The sequence below is a fragment of the Eschrichtius robustus genome, chromosome 1, assembly GCF_028021215.1.
Source record: "Eschrichtius robustus isolate mEscRob2 chromosome 1, mEscRob2.pri, whole genome shotgun sequence".
In the NCBI taxonomy this organism is placed as follows: Eukaryota; Metazoa; Chordata; class Mammalia; order Artiodactyla; family Eschrichtiidae; genus Eschrichtius; species Eschrichtius robustus.
The window spans coordinates 114,433,543-114,449,240 of NC_090824.1; the positions used below are offsets into that span (position 1 = coordinate 114,433,543).

Below are 15,698 nucleotides of genomic sequence, written 5' to 3' on the forward strand. Positions count from 1 at the left end.
GGGTCTTCTTTTTGTATCCATTCAGCCAGTCTATGTCTTTTGGTTGGAGCATTTAATCCATTTACATTTAAGGTAATTATTGATATGTATGTTTATATTACCATATTCTTAATTGTTTTGGGTTTGTTATTGTAGGTCTTTTCCTTCTCTTGTGTTTCCTGCCTAGGGAAGGTCCTTTAGCATTTGTTGTAAAGCTGGTTTGGTGGTGCTGAATTCTCTTAGCTTTTGCTTGTCTGTAAAGGTTCTAATTTCTCCATCAAATCTGAATGAGATCCTTGCTCATAGATCCTTGTAGAGTAATCTTGGTTGTAGGTTTTTCCCCTTCATCACTTTAAATATGTCCTGCCACTCCCTTCTAGCTTGCAGAGTTTCTGCTGAAAGATCAGCTGTTAACCTTATGGGGATCCCCTTGTGTGTTATTTATTGTTTTTCCCTTGCTGCTTTTAATATTTGTTCTTTGTATTTAATTTTTGATAGTTTGATTAATATGTGTCTTGGCCTGTTTCTCCTTGGATTTATCCTGTATGGGACTCTCTGTGCTTCCTGGACTTGATTAACTATTTCCTTTCCCATATTAGGGAACTTTTCAACTATAATCTCTTCAAATATTTTCTCAGTCCCTTTCTTTTTCTCTTCTTCTTCTGGGACCTCTGTAATTCAAACGTTGGTGCGTTTGATGTTGTCCCAGAGGTCTCTGAGACTGTCCTCAATTATTTTCATTCTTTTTTCTTTATTCTGCTCTGCATTAGTTATTTCCACTATTTTATCTTCCAGGTCACTTATCCGTTCTTCTGCCTCAGTTACTCTGCTATTGATTCCTTCTAGAGAATTTTTAATTTCATTTATTGTGTTATTCATCACTGTTTGTTTGCTCTTTAGTTCTTCTAGGTCCTTGTTAAACGTTTTTTGTATTTTCTCCATTCTATTTCCAAGATTTTGGATCATCTTTACTATCATTATTCTGAATTCTTTTTCAGGTAGACAGCCTACTTCCTCTTCATTTGTTAGGTCTGGTGGGGTTTTGCCTTGTTCCTTCATCTGCTGTGTGTTTCTCTGTCTTCTCATTTTGCTTAACTTACTTACTGTGTTTGGGGTCTCTTTTTCGCAGGCTGCAGGTTCACAGTTCCTGTTGTTTTTGGTGTCTGCCCCCAGTGGCTAAGGTTGGTTCAGTGGGTTGTGTAGGCTTCCTGGTGGAGGGGACTGGTGCCTGTGTTATGGTGGATGAGGCTGGATCTTGTCTTTCTGGTGGGCAGGTCCACGTCTGGTGGTATGTTTTGGGGTGTCTGTGACCTTATTTTGATTTTAGGCAGCTTCTCTGCTAATGGATGGGGTTGTGTTCCTGTCTTGCTAGTTGTTTGGCATAGGGTGTCCAGCACTGTAGCTTGCTGGTCATTGAGTGAAGCTGGGTCTTGGTGTTGAGATGGAGATCTCTGGGAGATTTTCGTCGTTTGGTATTACGTGGAGCTGGGAGGTCTCTTGTGGACCAACTTCCTGAACTTGGCTCTCCCACCTCAGAGGCACAGCCCTGATGCCTGGCTGGAGCACCAAGAGCCTGTCATCCACATGGCACAGAATAAAAGGGAGAAAAAGAAAGAAAGAAACAAGAAGATAAAATAAAATAAAATAAAGTTATTAAAATAAAAAATAAAAAATAATTATTAAAAAAATTTTTTAAAGTAATAAAAAGAAAGAAAGAAAGAAAGAGCAACCAATCCAAAAAACAAATCCACCAATGATAACAAGTGCTAAAAACTATACTAAAAAAACCCAAAAAACAAAAAACAAAAAAATGGACAGACAGAACCCTAGGACAAATGGCAAAAGCAAAGCTATATAGACAAAATCATACACGGAAGCATACACATACACACTCACAAAAAGAGAAAAAGGGGAAAATATATATATATATCGTTGCTCCCAAAGTCCACCTCCACAATTTGGGATGATTTGTTGTCTATTCAGGTATTCCACAGATGCAGGGTATATCATGTTGACTGTGGAGATTTAATCTGCTGCTCCTGAGGCTGCTGGGAGAGATTTCCCTTTCTCTTTGTTCGCACAGCTCCTGGGGTTCAGCTTTGGATTGGCCCCGCCTCTGCGTGTAGGTCACCTGAGGTTGTCTGTTCTTTCCTCAGACAGGACGGGGTTAAAGGAGCAGCTGATTCGGGGGCTGTGGCTCACTCAGGCCAGGGGGAGAGAGGGGTATGGATGCGGGGCGAGCCTGCAGCGGCAGAGGCCAGTGTGACGTTGCACCAGCCTGAGGCACGCTGTGTGTTCTCCTGGGGAAGTTGTCCCTGGATCACGGGACCCTGGCAGGGGCAGGCTGCACAGGCTCCCGGGAGGGGAGGTGTGGAGAGTCACCTGTGCTTGCACACAGGCTTCTTGGTGGCTGCAGTAGCAGCCTTAGCTTCTCATGCCCGTCTCTGGGGTCCGTGCTGATACCCGTGGCTCGCGCCCGTCTCTGGAGCTCCTTTAAGCGGCGCTCTTAATCACCTTTCCTCGCGCACCAGGAAACAAAGAGGCAAGAAAAAGTCTCTTGCCTCTTCAGCAGCTCCAGACTTTTACCCGGACTCCCTCCCGGCCAGCCGTGGCACACTGGCCCCCTTCAGGCTGTGTTCACACAGCCAACCCCAGTCCTCTCCCTGGGATCCGACCTCCAAAGCCGGAGCCTCAGCTGCCAGACCCCACCCATCCCAACGGGTGAGCAGACAAGCCTCTCGGGCTGGTGAGTGCTGGTCGAAACCAATCCTCTGTGCGGGAATCTCTCCACTTTGCCCTCTGCATCCCGGTTGCTGCGCTCTCCTCCGTGGCTCCGAGGCTTCCCCCCTCCGCCACCCACAGTCTCCGCCCGCGAAGGGCCTTCCTTGTGTGTGGAAACCTTTCCTTCTTCACAGCTACCTCCCACTGGTGCAGGTCCCGTCCCTATTCTTTTGTCTCTGTTTTTTCTTTTTTCTTTTGCCCTACCCAGGTACATGGGGAGTATCTTGCCTTTTGGGAGGTCTGAGGTCTTCTGCCAGCGTTCAGTAGGTGTTCTGTAGGAATTGTTCCACATGTAGATGTATTTCTGATGTATTTGTCAGGAGGAAGGTGATCTCCACGTCTTACTCTTCCGCCATCTTGAAGCTCCTCGCTTCTGCCCATTTTTAAATGGATTGTTTTTTCGATATTGAGTTATATGAGCTGCTTGTATATATTAGATATTAACCCCTTGTTGGTTATAGCATTTGCAAATATTTTCTCCCATTCCATAGGTGTCTTTTTGTTTTGATGATGGTTTCCTTTGCTGTGAAAAAGCTTTCAAGTCTAATTAGGCCCCATTTGTTTATTTTTGCTTTTATTTCTTTTGCCTTGGGAAACTGATCTAAGAAAATTTTGCTATGATTTATGTCCAAGGATGTTTTGCCTATGTTCTCTTCTGGAAGGTTTATGGTGTCATGTCTTATATTTAGGTTTTTAAACCATTTGGAGTTTATTTTTGCATATGGTGTGAGAAAGTGTTCTAATTTCATTGATTTACATGTAGCTGTCCAGCTTTCCCAATACCACTTGTTGAAGAGACTCTTTTCTCCATTGTATATTCTTGCCCCCTTTTTTGAAGGTAGGAGTGTGGGTTTATTTCTGGGCCTTCTATTCTGTTCCACTGAGCTATATATCTGTTTTTGTGCCAGTGCCACACTGTTTTGATTACTGTAGCTTTGTAGTATTGTCTGACATCTGGGAGGGTTATGCTTCCAACTTTGTTCTTTTTCCTCAGGATTGCTTTGGCAGTTCTGGGTCTTTTGTGGTTCTATATAAACTTTAGGATTATTTGTCCTAGTTCTGTGAAAAATGTCATAAGTATTTTGATAGGGATTGCTGTCTAAGTCTGTAGATTGCTCTGGATAGTATGGCCATTTTAACAATATTAATTCTTCCAACCCAAGAGCATGGGATATCTTTCCGTTTCTTTGAATCATCTTCAATTTCCTTTATCAATGTTTTATAGTTTTCAGCATATGGGTCTTTCATCTCCTTGGTTTTTTTTTAAAAAATTTATTTATTTATTTATTTTTGGCTGCATTGGGTCTTCGTTGCTGTGCGCAGGCTTCCTCTAGTTGTGGCAAGCAGGGGCTACTCTTTGTTGTGGTGCACGGGCTTCTCACTGCAGTGGCTTCTCTTTGTTGCGGAGCATGGGCCCTAGAGCGCACAGGCTTCAGTAGTTGTAGCACGTGGGCTCAGTAGTTGTGGCTCACAGGCTCTAGAGCACAGGATCAGTAGTTGTGGCACACAGGCTTAGCTGTTCTGCAGCATGTGGGATCTTCCTGGACCAGGGCTCGAACCCATGTCCCCTGCACTGGCAGGTGGATTCTTAACCACTGCACCACCAGGGAAGCCCCTGTCCTTGCTTTTTTGAGGGGAGAATTTGCTGAGCTCCTCGGTCTGCCATATTAGAGGTCAAAAGTTTACTCAAAATAGATTTATTGAGATAAAATTCTCATAGCATACACTTCACCCATTTAAAGTATATAACTCAGTGTTTTTTAATATATTCACAGATATGTTAAACTATCACCACAGTCAATTTTAAAACATTTTCATCATCTCAAAAAGAAACTCCTTGCTCTTTAGTTATTGCTCCCTATCCCCTCACTTCCTCTCTTCCTCCCAGCCCTAAGCAACCACCAATCTACTACATGTCATCTTTCTTTTTCTTAGTAAGCCTGGCTAGAGGCTTATCAATTTTATTGATCTTTAAAAAGAACCAGCTTTTGGTTTCATTGATTTTCTCTATTAATTTCCTGTCCTCAATTTCATTGATTTCTGCTCTAATTTTTATTATTTCTTTTCTTCTGCTTACTTTGTATTTAATTTTCTCTTCTTTTGTTAGTTTCCTAAAGTGGAAACTTAGAAGACTGATTTTAGGTCTTTCTTGTTTTCTAATACATGCATTCTATGCTATAAATTTCTCTGTAAGTACTGCTTTCCCTGCATCCCAGAAATTTTAAGCTGTATATTCATTTATATTTACTTCAAAATATTTTAAAATTTCTCCAGCAATTTCTTCTTTGATCCATGTGTTATTTAGAAGTGTGTTGTTTAATCTCCAAGTATTCTGGGATTTTCCAGCTATTTTTGTGTCACTGATTTCTAGTTTAATTCTATTTTTTTAAATTTTAAAGGTGTGTTTTATAGCCCCAAATGTGATCTACGTTGGTGTATGTGCTGTAGGTTTATTTATAAGACACTAACAAAAATCCTTTATATCCATATCTTTATTTGAACAATTTTCTATAATATCTAGGAGAACACAGCATTAATGATGCACATTTACTAAGTACAACATTAGACAACTACAAATTTAGAGCATAAATGTCAATCTGATATTGTTTTGGTTTTCATCTTAGCACTAGGTGATATCTGGTGAAAACCCATGTTTCAAAGGCTTTTGTTGATATGAGGTGTATTATTAACTTATTTTTTAAAATTCCATGTGAGATATGCTGGGGTGGGTTTAGTTTAAAACTAGTATTGGTTGATAATGCGTTTCACTTCTCAGTACTTTTGCTTTTTTAAGGATGAATATTTTACCTAAGAACTTTTCAAACATTAACTATATCATGTTTTTATATGTAGATCAGAGTAGAATTTCTTTTCCAGATCCAACAAGGGAAAACATTTGAAAAACTGCAATGTTCAATGTCATTGTAGTTAAAAGGCATATCCATTTCACAGTAAGTTAACAATTAAAGTTAGTAATTAAAATACAATATATTAAATGTCATAAGCTCATTTCTGTGCAACACTGTTAGAGCAATTTAAATTTTCCAAGGACACATGAAAATCAACGTAACTCCAGTGTTCCACAAAAATACATAACTAGGAATCATAAATTATAACACACATACCCACATTTAAAGGAAAAATTCAGCATATGTTGGATAAAATTAAATGGCTCAAGTGATGTAGAGAGCCTGAAATGTAGACCAAGTTTTTATAACATATAATGACAATAAGATATTTAAATCTACTGACTCTGAAAAATGCCATGAAAATGTACTGACCTACCAAGCACTGAATTGTACATACCAGCTTCAACTCAAAAAACATTTTTTTTTCAAATATTTCAAGAAACATTACAATACTAAGGAAATGTTATTCATTTTCAGACATCTTAATGAATCTAATAACACCCATTAAATTGAGCTAATGACCATTTTAGCTAGACCAAATTATAAAATTTAAAAAAAATGTATAAAATGTATTTTGGCAGATATTTTACATAGTGCTTTTCAGTTCCTGATCTATTGAGAAATCTACTGTAACCTCAGGTTGACTTAATTTAGGGTAATACTGAATACAATGAATTAGAATTTATAGCACTCTTTCCTATTTTCACTCCATCTTTGAAATGGGTAAAGGGTTCTCAAAAATTTTTTTAATGAATGTCCATGAAAGATTTTACAGTTATACCTTTTAGCCTTACTAAGCACAGGTCAGTTTAGTGGAAAACCAAGCCACTTAAATACTACCAAGAATCTAACTTATCTCTATATTTCTTCCATATATTCATTTGTTTAATTGTAACACAGAGCCCCCTAACCTCAGGAAACACTCTTTCAGACCACATTTCATTGGCTCTGAGATTGCTGCTGCCTCACAGTTCTAATACCTGTTTGGAAATGAGAGAAAAGAAGGGAAGGAGAAGTAACAGGAGGGGAGGGTCATGCAGAAAGAGAACGAAGGAAGAAAGGAGGCCACACCCACCCAAACCCTCACAACACCTTGAGAAACAGGGCAAGATATCCTTTCCAGGCAAGACATCCCCTTACAGAGGAGAAGTTCCAGAGGACTTAAGGCAGCTCTAGGAGGGAAGGGAGCAGGGGTTAAGGCGGCCCTCACAGCACAGCCTGAGAAGAAATCACAATGCACTTTACCCATATACAGAGCCTCTCTAACACACATGCACACAGCACACCTCTTGGCTCCAAAGCCAACACTGGAAGCATGCACACACCGTCATGTTCAAATACACACTGACTTATGTATGGCCTGCCTGGGAGACAGCCCTCAGAAGGGACCCAGGGGCTTGGCCTGCAGCTGCAGGTCCTCTGCAGGCTGCACAGCTCAGCTGGTGGCTCTGACAGTGACTCTGAGGGCTGTGTGTTGACAGCGACCTTCCTCTTTCCTTTTGGGAGGCTCTCACCGCTTCCTCTTTCCTTTTGGGAGGCTCTCACCGCTTCTTGTCAGGCTGGGAGAGCTTGCTACTAATTAATGACCGAAACAGAGTACTGTACCCTCCAGGGGGGCACTGATTCATTACAAAAGCCAAACCTAGCTATAGCAGGTAACTACGACAAAGAGGAAACCACAAGGCGCCCCATCTGATTAGCACCAAGAACTTGGTACTCATCATTTCCTCACCTCCCATATGCCAGTTGCCAACTCTGATAAGGAAAAGGAGCACCTCTTGCTGGACTGGGGCACCCCACAGGTACCAGGAGGAACAGAATGGAACTTCCTGCCCCACATGTGCCCTCGGTGCCACTGCTGCATACGGGAAGACAGCACAGCTGGAGGGCTGAGTGACTTCAGGCAAGTCACTGCCCTTATCTCTCTCTCAAATTATCATCAGATAAGGACTGTAGGAGCTGCCCTTCTACCTTCCAGGGCTGCTGTGAGGACACAATGAGGTAACAGAGAAAGGCTGAAGTGAAGCATAGCCAGACACAAGGTACTGTCTCTACATTACCTTTCACCAGGAGAACTGAAGTGCCACACATGACATTTTGCTTTGTTTTATTCTAAACAGTTGAAGATACTGAAGACTCTGTGTGTGTGTGGAAGAGAGAGAGACAGAGAGAGAGAGAGAGAGAGAGAGAGAGAGAATATGAGGACATCTCAGGATGGTGCCAGATGCCCTTTTACCCAGGGTTACCAGGGAAGTCATTTCTCACAACAATCACTATACTGAAATTCTAATAAAATATTTTCACGGCCTCCGCCACTGCTATTAAAAGATTTGATCTATATTATACATAATCACTTACCCAGAAAGAGACAACTCTCAATTATCCATTAAAATGAAGGAAATAATAAAGTAAATGACACAAACTGACCTGAATCCCCAAATCTCCTATCAGTTGGCTTTGGAATAAATATTGTTGTACTTTTGCAATTGATGAAAGAAGTGTCAGGTACATTTTCACAACTTCCAAAGGAATCATGAAGCTACACTTCATGGATTTGACCCCATACTCATCTTTCCCCTTCATTATAGTTACTCTCAGGCAGAGCAAAGCCTTAATCTAAGAAAAGTTACAAGAAGGGAAACTGCTTCTAATTTTTCAGCTTTGCTTTCCAAGGTGTGAGCTGAGTTTCTCTGTACAGTGAGTGGGGAGGAGACTATTGAGAAGGGGCTATTAAAACAATGAACTGTTGCTTTCTCAAAGAATTCTTTCTTTGAATTCCTATTGTATGTCATAGAGGAATTATGAAAAAGCAAATTCGTGATAATGCTAAAGATTGTACTGCAGAGAAGTGAGAACAGCAAGAACTCATGCAAAGATTGGCCTGAAGGGAAGCCCCCAGGCAGGCCAGTGGGGCAACTGAGGACTGCCTTCACCCACAGCCTTCAAAAGAGTCAGAGCAGGTGAGTAGACAGGCGATGGGACACAGGATGTGGCTGAGGGAAGGGACAGAGTGAGCAGATAAATGAGTGGGTGGATGGAGTGGAGGGCTGGTGCAGGTGTGTTTGACGCTGGGTGAGAAAGTGTGGATGGACAAAGGGAAAGGTGAGCAGTCCTCAGAGGCCAAGGATACCCACAGACAGCAGAATATTGCTGCATCCTCAAGAAAGTAGGACACAGAATGACTTACCAGGACTTGGGTTTCCCTGGTTGTAAGGTATTTCTGTTATGACTAAAGATCTTCAGACCACTAAGAGAAATTAATTCAGATCCGCATCTGGGGTTCTAGATAGGCCTTGGAGGAAGTTGGAGCCCTGAAATATCATAATCTTTGTGTGGCCATCCCTGAACAGGAGAGACTCTGGCCCAGGTGTGGAACAGAGGCTCCAGCACTTTGCAGCAGAAAGATAGAAGACAGGAAAGAGAGAAAGGCCCAGACTAGACATGCTTCAGGATATGAGCTGTCTGCAGGAAAGATAAAGGGCTGCAGTGGCAGTGGAAGCTAGAGTGTGATCCTGAAGACCTGAAAAGACTCAGGGTGTGTGCGGGACATGCTACACAGGACTGAGCTGGGAAAGGGCCTGGGAGGATTTCTAGGTCTGAGGGGGAGAGCCTACAATCACGGTGACATTTTTTGGAGCATCTCTCCCACCCAAGTCCCATCTGTGTTCTTAGACTCTGACAGATTCAGTACTAACCACGTGGTTTCAACAGTTCATTGAAGACCACATTGACAACCAGGGAAAATAGAGAGAATCGGATTGAGTTAGTATTTTTCTTGGTTTTGCAAATAAATAAATGTATCCAAACCGAATACAGCAGTACACAATTCAATAAAAACTACCTAAACTAATTAACTTTGTAAAAGCGTGTACATAAATCATGTACATTTAAGAAAGACTATAGCTACACAAACCTGTGATTTTACATTTTATCAGTCCCTCAAAATTAACAGGCACCAAACTCTAGTCTTTCCATTAGAGGGTAACCTTACTGAGTACCTGCAGCTCACTTCTCTGTGGTTCAGGTACTGCGAGGAGAGAACTTCAGATGCGGAAGGGACCTTAAGAACCAGCTGTCTAACACTCTCACTGAATAAATGAGGAATTTGAGGCCCAAATAAGTTAACAGACAGAATTTATCTTTTAATAGCAATATTTATCACTGATTTGAAAATGTTTTACTTGCATTTATAATATTGCACATATTTTAATAAGATGTCTTTTTTTATAGATCATCTAATAGTTAATTTATATAAATCTATGATTGTAATTCAGAACCAGAGTTTCTAAAGAAAGCTAAGAATTTACATTTGCACAACCTGAAACATTTACTGTATAAGATTTGTAGGAAAAATGGAGACTATGTTTAATTAGAATTGCAGAATGAAAACATATAGAATCTGGGTCTTATTAAACCAAATCCTCTGTAAAATTCAGCAATCTCCTTATATTTTTATATAGGTCAATGTATTTCTAATATGATGCTCTTTAAAGTATCCAGTGGTATTGAGAACATTTATAGAAGTTGCAAAGCCTACAAAATGGAATCATAATTATTTATTATATACTTTCTTTTGCATAATTTATAAAATAATTAAGATTTCAAGACCTAAATCATGAATATTCTGACAATCCTCTCTAGATATTGACTGACATTAATTCTTAATAAATTAAGAAGAAAGAAAACCTGTCAAGGTTGAAAATATGCACTGCAGGAAGCAGATCTGATAACTAAAAATAGGTCACTTCACAGAACACTGTACCCTGATGTGATATGCACCCAGGGAACATTAATGAGCACATCAATGTAACACATCCTGAATAAAAGACATCAACAATAGCCACTGTGCCTAATCCTATCCCTAAATGTCAAACATTGTGTCATATTACTACATGACTTCCCAGTGTCTGCTACTTGTGCAGGTGAATCTGTAGCTATGTGCACATAATCCAGTTAAAACTGATCTGATTGAACTGTAAACAGAGTTGATAAAAGAGAAGCTTATTGTTGTAGTGCCTAATATGAATATCGCTTACATTTTAAAGAACATAGTATGTAGCAGCAATTTAAAATGCTCAGTAAACTATGGTACAAACGGACTTCCATGCTCTATAGCAAACCAACATTCTCTTAATATCTCTACATCATAGTGACACATAGAGGGGAGCTACTTGACCAGTTACTTTACATATTGCCAGTTTATTTCTTTGTTCCAGTTGGACAGTAGCAACATAATTGATTCCTAAACTGGTATAATATGTACTCAGTGGTGACTTTTCTTTCAATTCTTCTGGTTAGCACACAGGAGGTTCCTTGTCGGTGCCTTCCTAACAACAGCTCATATTTATATCTAGAATTTAGGTTTTTGATATCATTTAGATGCAGTGATAAGGATTTAAAATAAATGCTGGCAGCTGAAGACACATTTTTTTCCTTCCTTCCATCATTCACCTGCACGTCAACTGCAGATACCTAACTGATCAAGGATGAGTGTTGTTATAAAGGTAACACAGCACAAAGGAGCCTATCTTTCTTTCCAAGATGATGAAAAGTATTCTAGGGGGAGTTCCAGTCAATAACCCCTTGTTTGGGAGATAATAAGTACTATCTCCTTTAAAATGTGTTTTCAGTAGCTCACTTGAAATAATGGGTTGTTTCAGGCAAGAAGCGTATTGTTAATATTTTCCTTGATATCACTTTCAGACCCGTGATATGAATCCCAGGCCCAGGCTGGCTGGAATCTGGATGGTTTCTAGCGCAAGGGAAGATGGGTTAAAAGGAAAGGTAACAGGAAAGATGTGTTTAGCATCCATGAGCAGCTGAGGAGAGTCTTTCCTGTCTCGTAAACGCATCTGAGAAGATTAAAAAAAGAAAAACAAAAAAACAGAGCATCAATTCTTTGAATCTATAAAGATTTTTTTTTGACAAAATTCTACCAAAAATCCTCAACTAATGAAGAATATTTATATTTGTTTTAAAATCACTTCATTTTTCCAATAAGGTGTTATCAAGAAAGTTAATGCACTATAAAAATGAGATAAAACAATTATAATAAAAACTGCATTACCCTTCAATAAATTATAAAATTTCCATTCAAACGACTGTGTTGGTGAATCAAAGGCAAAAGAAAGCCTGGGAGATCTTACCTGTATAGTACGAATAAATGACACAGAGACTCTTTCCTCAAACTCGTTAACTGGAGTATACAAATTCAACACTTTGACAATCTGGGAGAAATAAAATGATCAAAGTCTTTAGCATATTATCAAATATATACATGCTGGGTACCTGTAATCTGGAAAACTAAAAGGATCTCTGCATACAGTTTTCAGTTCTACTCAGGGATTGGTTAGGACAAGAGGGGAGAGGGAGTGGTTCTGAAGGCACATTTACCTTTATTAGTTGAATTTTTAAAATAAGAATGTATTAATGTAATACTTTACACTTTAAGAAGCAACATAAATTAGAAGAAACATGAAAAGTAAAAGTGCTCCCACCCGCATGCTCTCAGTCTCTCAAAGTAACAATAGTTAACAGTGTCCTGTGTATTCAGCTAGTTACTTTCTATATGTATTCTATGTGTAATCTATGTAAGATTTCTATGTTTTGAGATAAGTGATGAACATTAAAAAATCCAAGAGTCAGCACAGAAATAACTAGGCAAAAGAAAAGTGGGTATGTTTATGCCTATGCCTTGCCTCATGCTGTGGCCATTGTTCTCAAATGCCCTTCCCATCTTTTCATTTCCTTAAATTCAATGCACAGCTAAGTAAGACTTTCCCTGAATGATCAGTTATTGCCCCATAGCACCATTTTGGAATCCTCCCTCTAGCTAATTAGTGCTGAGGGCTTAACTACCTACCAATGGGCCAGCACCAGCCCTGGCCTCCCCTGAGCCCTGTGGCCAGCCATGCTATGAGCTGGCCCTGCCAAAAAATGGGCAGCAGAAACCAAAGGAAGCAGGGCGGGCAGCCAACCAGGCCAGGGGCCAGACCTACCCACCACTGAGCCTACAGTAGCTCAGCCCTGCCACAACAGAAGGGCCTACACAGCCCACATAGGGGGTACCCCTAGACATACAGCTCTGGTGACCAGAGGGCAGCATGCTTCTGAGCCCCATAGGATGTTTCCTGCATAAGGCCACTTCTTTAAGATCGGGAAATGTATATGACCTACTTAATACATAGAAAAAAGACAGCAAACTGGGCAAAATGAGAAGACAGGGCAATATGTTCCAAACAAAGGAACGAGACATAACCTCAGAAAAAGTACTAATAGAAGTGGAGATGAGCAATCTACAAGGTTATGATTATAAAAATGCTTGGTGAACTCAGGAGAAGAAGGGATGAATACAGTGAGAACTTCAACAAAGAGTTAGAAAATATAAAGAAGAACCAAAAGAGCTGAAGAATACAACAGTAGACTAAATTATACAGAGGAATGGATCAGTGAGCTGGAAGACAATAGTGGAAATCACTGAAACTGAACAAAAAAAAAAAGAATGAAAAAAAATGAGGATGGTTTAAGAGACCTCTGGGACAACTTAAGTGCACTAATATTCACATCGTAGGGGTTCCAGAAGGGGAAGAGAGAGAGAAAGGGACAGAGAACTTATTTGAAGAAATAATAGCTGGGAAAGGAAACAGACATCCAGATCCAGTAAGCACAGAGTCTCAAACAAGGTCAACCCAAAGAGGTCCACACCAAGACAGATTATAATTAAAATGGCAAAAATTTAAGATAAAGAGAAAATCTTAAAAGCATCAAGAGAAAAGCAACTAGTTACATAAAAAGGAACTCCCATAACAACATCAGCAGACTTTTCAGCAGAAATTTTGCAGGCCAGAAGGGTGTGGGGTGATATATTCAAAGTAATGAAAGGAAAAAACCTATAACCAAGAATATTCTACCTGGCAAGGTTATCATTCATATTTGAAGGAGAGATAAAGAGTTTTACAGACAAGCAAAAGCTAAAGGAGTTCAGCACCACCAAACTAGCTTTATGTTTATATATTTATTTTTTAATGGGACTTCTCTAAGTGGAAAAGAAAAGGCCACAACTAGAAATATGAAAAGGGAGGGAAGAGGGAAGTTTAAGAGGTAAAAGCCTACCTCAAGAAACAAGAAAAATCTCAAATAAACAATTTAACCTTATACCTAAAGGAAATAGAAAAAGAAGAACAAACAAAACCCAATGTTAGTAGAAGGAAAAAAAATCAGAATGGATGTAAATGAAATAGAGACTACAAAAACAATAGAATAAAAATCAATGAAACTAAGAGCTGGTCCTTTGAAAAGATAAACAAAATTGATAAACTATTAGCCACATTTATCAAGACAAAAAGAGAGAGGGCCCAAATACATAAAATCAGAAATGAAAGAGAGAAGTTACAACTGACATCACAGAAATACAAAGGATCATAAGACACTACTATGAATAATTATATGCCAATAAAATGGACAGTCTAGAAGAAATGGATAAGTTTCTAGAAACGTACAGTCTCCCAAGACTGAATCAGAAAGAAACAGAAAATATGGACAAATTACAAGTAATCAAATCAAATCAGTAATCAAAACACTCCCAACAAACAAATGTCTAGGACTAGATGGCTTCACTGGGGAATTCTGCCAAATATAAGAGTTAACACCTGAACCTACCCATCTCAATCTATTCCAAAAGAATAGAAGAGAAAGGAAAACTTCTGAACTCATTCTGCGAGTCCACATCACCCTGATACCAAAACCAGACAAAAATACCACAAAAAAGGAAATTATAGGTCAATATCACTGATGAAATAGTTGCAGAAATCCTCAACAAAATATTTGCAAATTGAATTTAACAGTACATTAAAAGAATCATACATCACGATCAAGTGGGAATTATCTCAGGGATGCAAGGATTTTACAATTGTTTTGTTATTTCTCAATAACAAAACAATCAATGTGATACACCCCATTAGCGAATTGAAGAATGAAAATCATATGACCATCTCAATAGATGCAGAAAAAGCTTTGACAAAATGCAACATCCATTTACGATAAAAACTCTCAACAAAGTGGGTACAGAGGGAACATACCTCAACATAATAAAACACATATATGACAAACCCACAGTCAACATCATACTCACGGTAAAACAGTGAAAGCATTTCCTCTAATAAAACAAGGATGCCCATTCTCACCACTTTTATTCAAAATGGTATTGAAAATCTTAGCCACAGAAATTAGACAGGAAAAAAAAAAAGTAAAAGGAATCCAAATTGAAAAGGAAGAAGTAAAACTGTCACTGTTTGCAGATGACAGGAAACTGTATGTAGAAAATCCTTAAGATGCCACCAAGAAACTATTAGAAACAAAAAATGAATTCAGTAAAATTGCAGGATACAAAATTAATATACAGGCAACTCTCGCATTTCTATACACTAATAATAAATTATCAGAACACAATCCCATTTATAATTGCACCAAAAAGAATAAAATACCTAGGAATAAATCTAAACAAGGAAGTGAAAGACCTGAACTTGGAAAACTATAAGACATTGATAAAAGAAAGTACAGATGACACAAACAAATCGAAAGATATACCGGGCTCATAAAGTGGAAGAATTAATATGGTTAAAATGACCATATTACCCAAGGCAACTACATATTCAATGCAATCTCTATCAAAATACCAAAAGCATTTTTCACAGAACAGAACAAATAATTCTAAAATTTGTATGGAAACACAAAAATCTCTGAGTAGCCAAAGCAATCTTGAGAAAGAAGTACTAATACAAAGCTAGAGGTATCATGCTCCCTGATTTCAAACCATACTAAAAAGCTACAGTAATCAAAACAGTATGGTACTGGCACAAAAACTGACACATAGATTGATGGAAAAGGAAAGAGAACCCAGAAATAAACCTACTCTTTTACGGTCAATTAATCTACAGTAAGGGAGGCAAGAATATACAATGTGGAAAAGACAGTTTCTTCAGTAAACGGTGTTGTGAAAACTGGACAGCTATATGCAAAAGAATCAAACTA

General features: G+C 39.0%; 1 protein-coding gene across 6 annotated transcripts in view; it reads right to left on the bottom strand.

Moving 5' to 3' along the window:
• Positions 1–10,848: 10,848 nt before the first annotated feature.
• The window catches only part of MYO5A (myosin VA), a 197,362-nt gene continuing 192,512 nt past the window's right edge, over positions 10,849–15,698 (bottom strand). For all 6 annotated transcript variants that reach the window (XM_068551749.1, XM_068551728.1, XM_068551750.1 and 3 more), the window contains 2 exons: positions 11,816–11,896; positions 10,849–11,521 (listed from right to left, as the gene is read on the bottom strand). In XM_068551749.1, the coding sequence (XP_068407850.1) occupies positions 11,369–11,521; positions 11,816–11,896 (234 nt within the window). In that variant the 3' untranslated portion in view covers positions 10,849–11,368. The remainder of the gene's footprint in view (positions 11,522–11,815; positions 11,897–15,698) is intronic.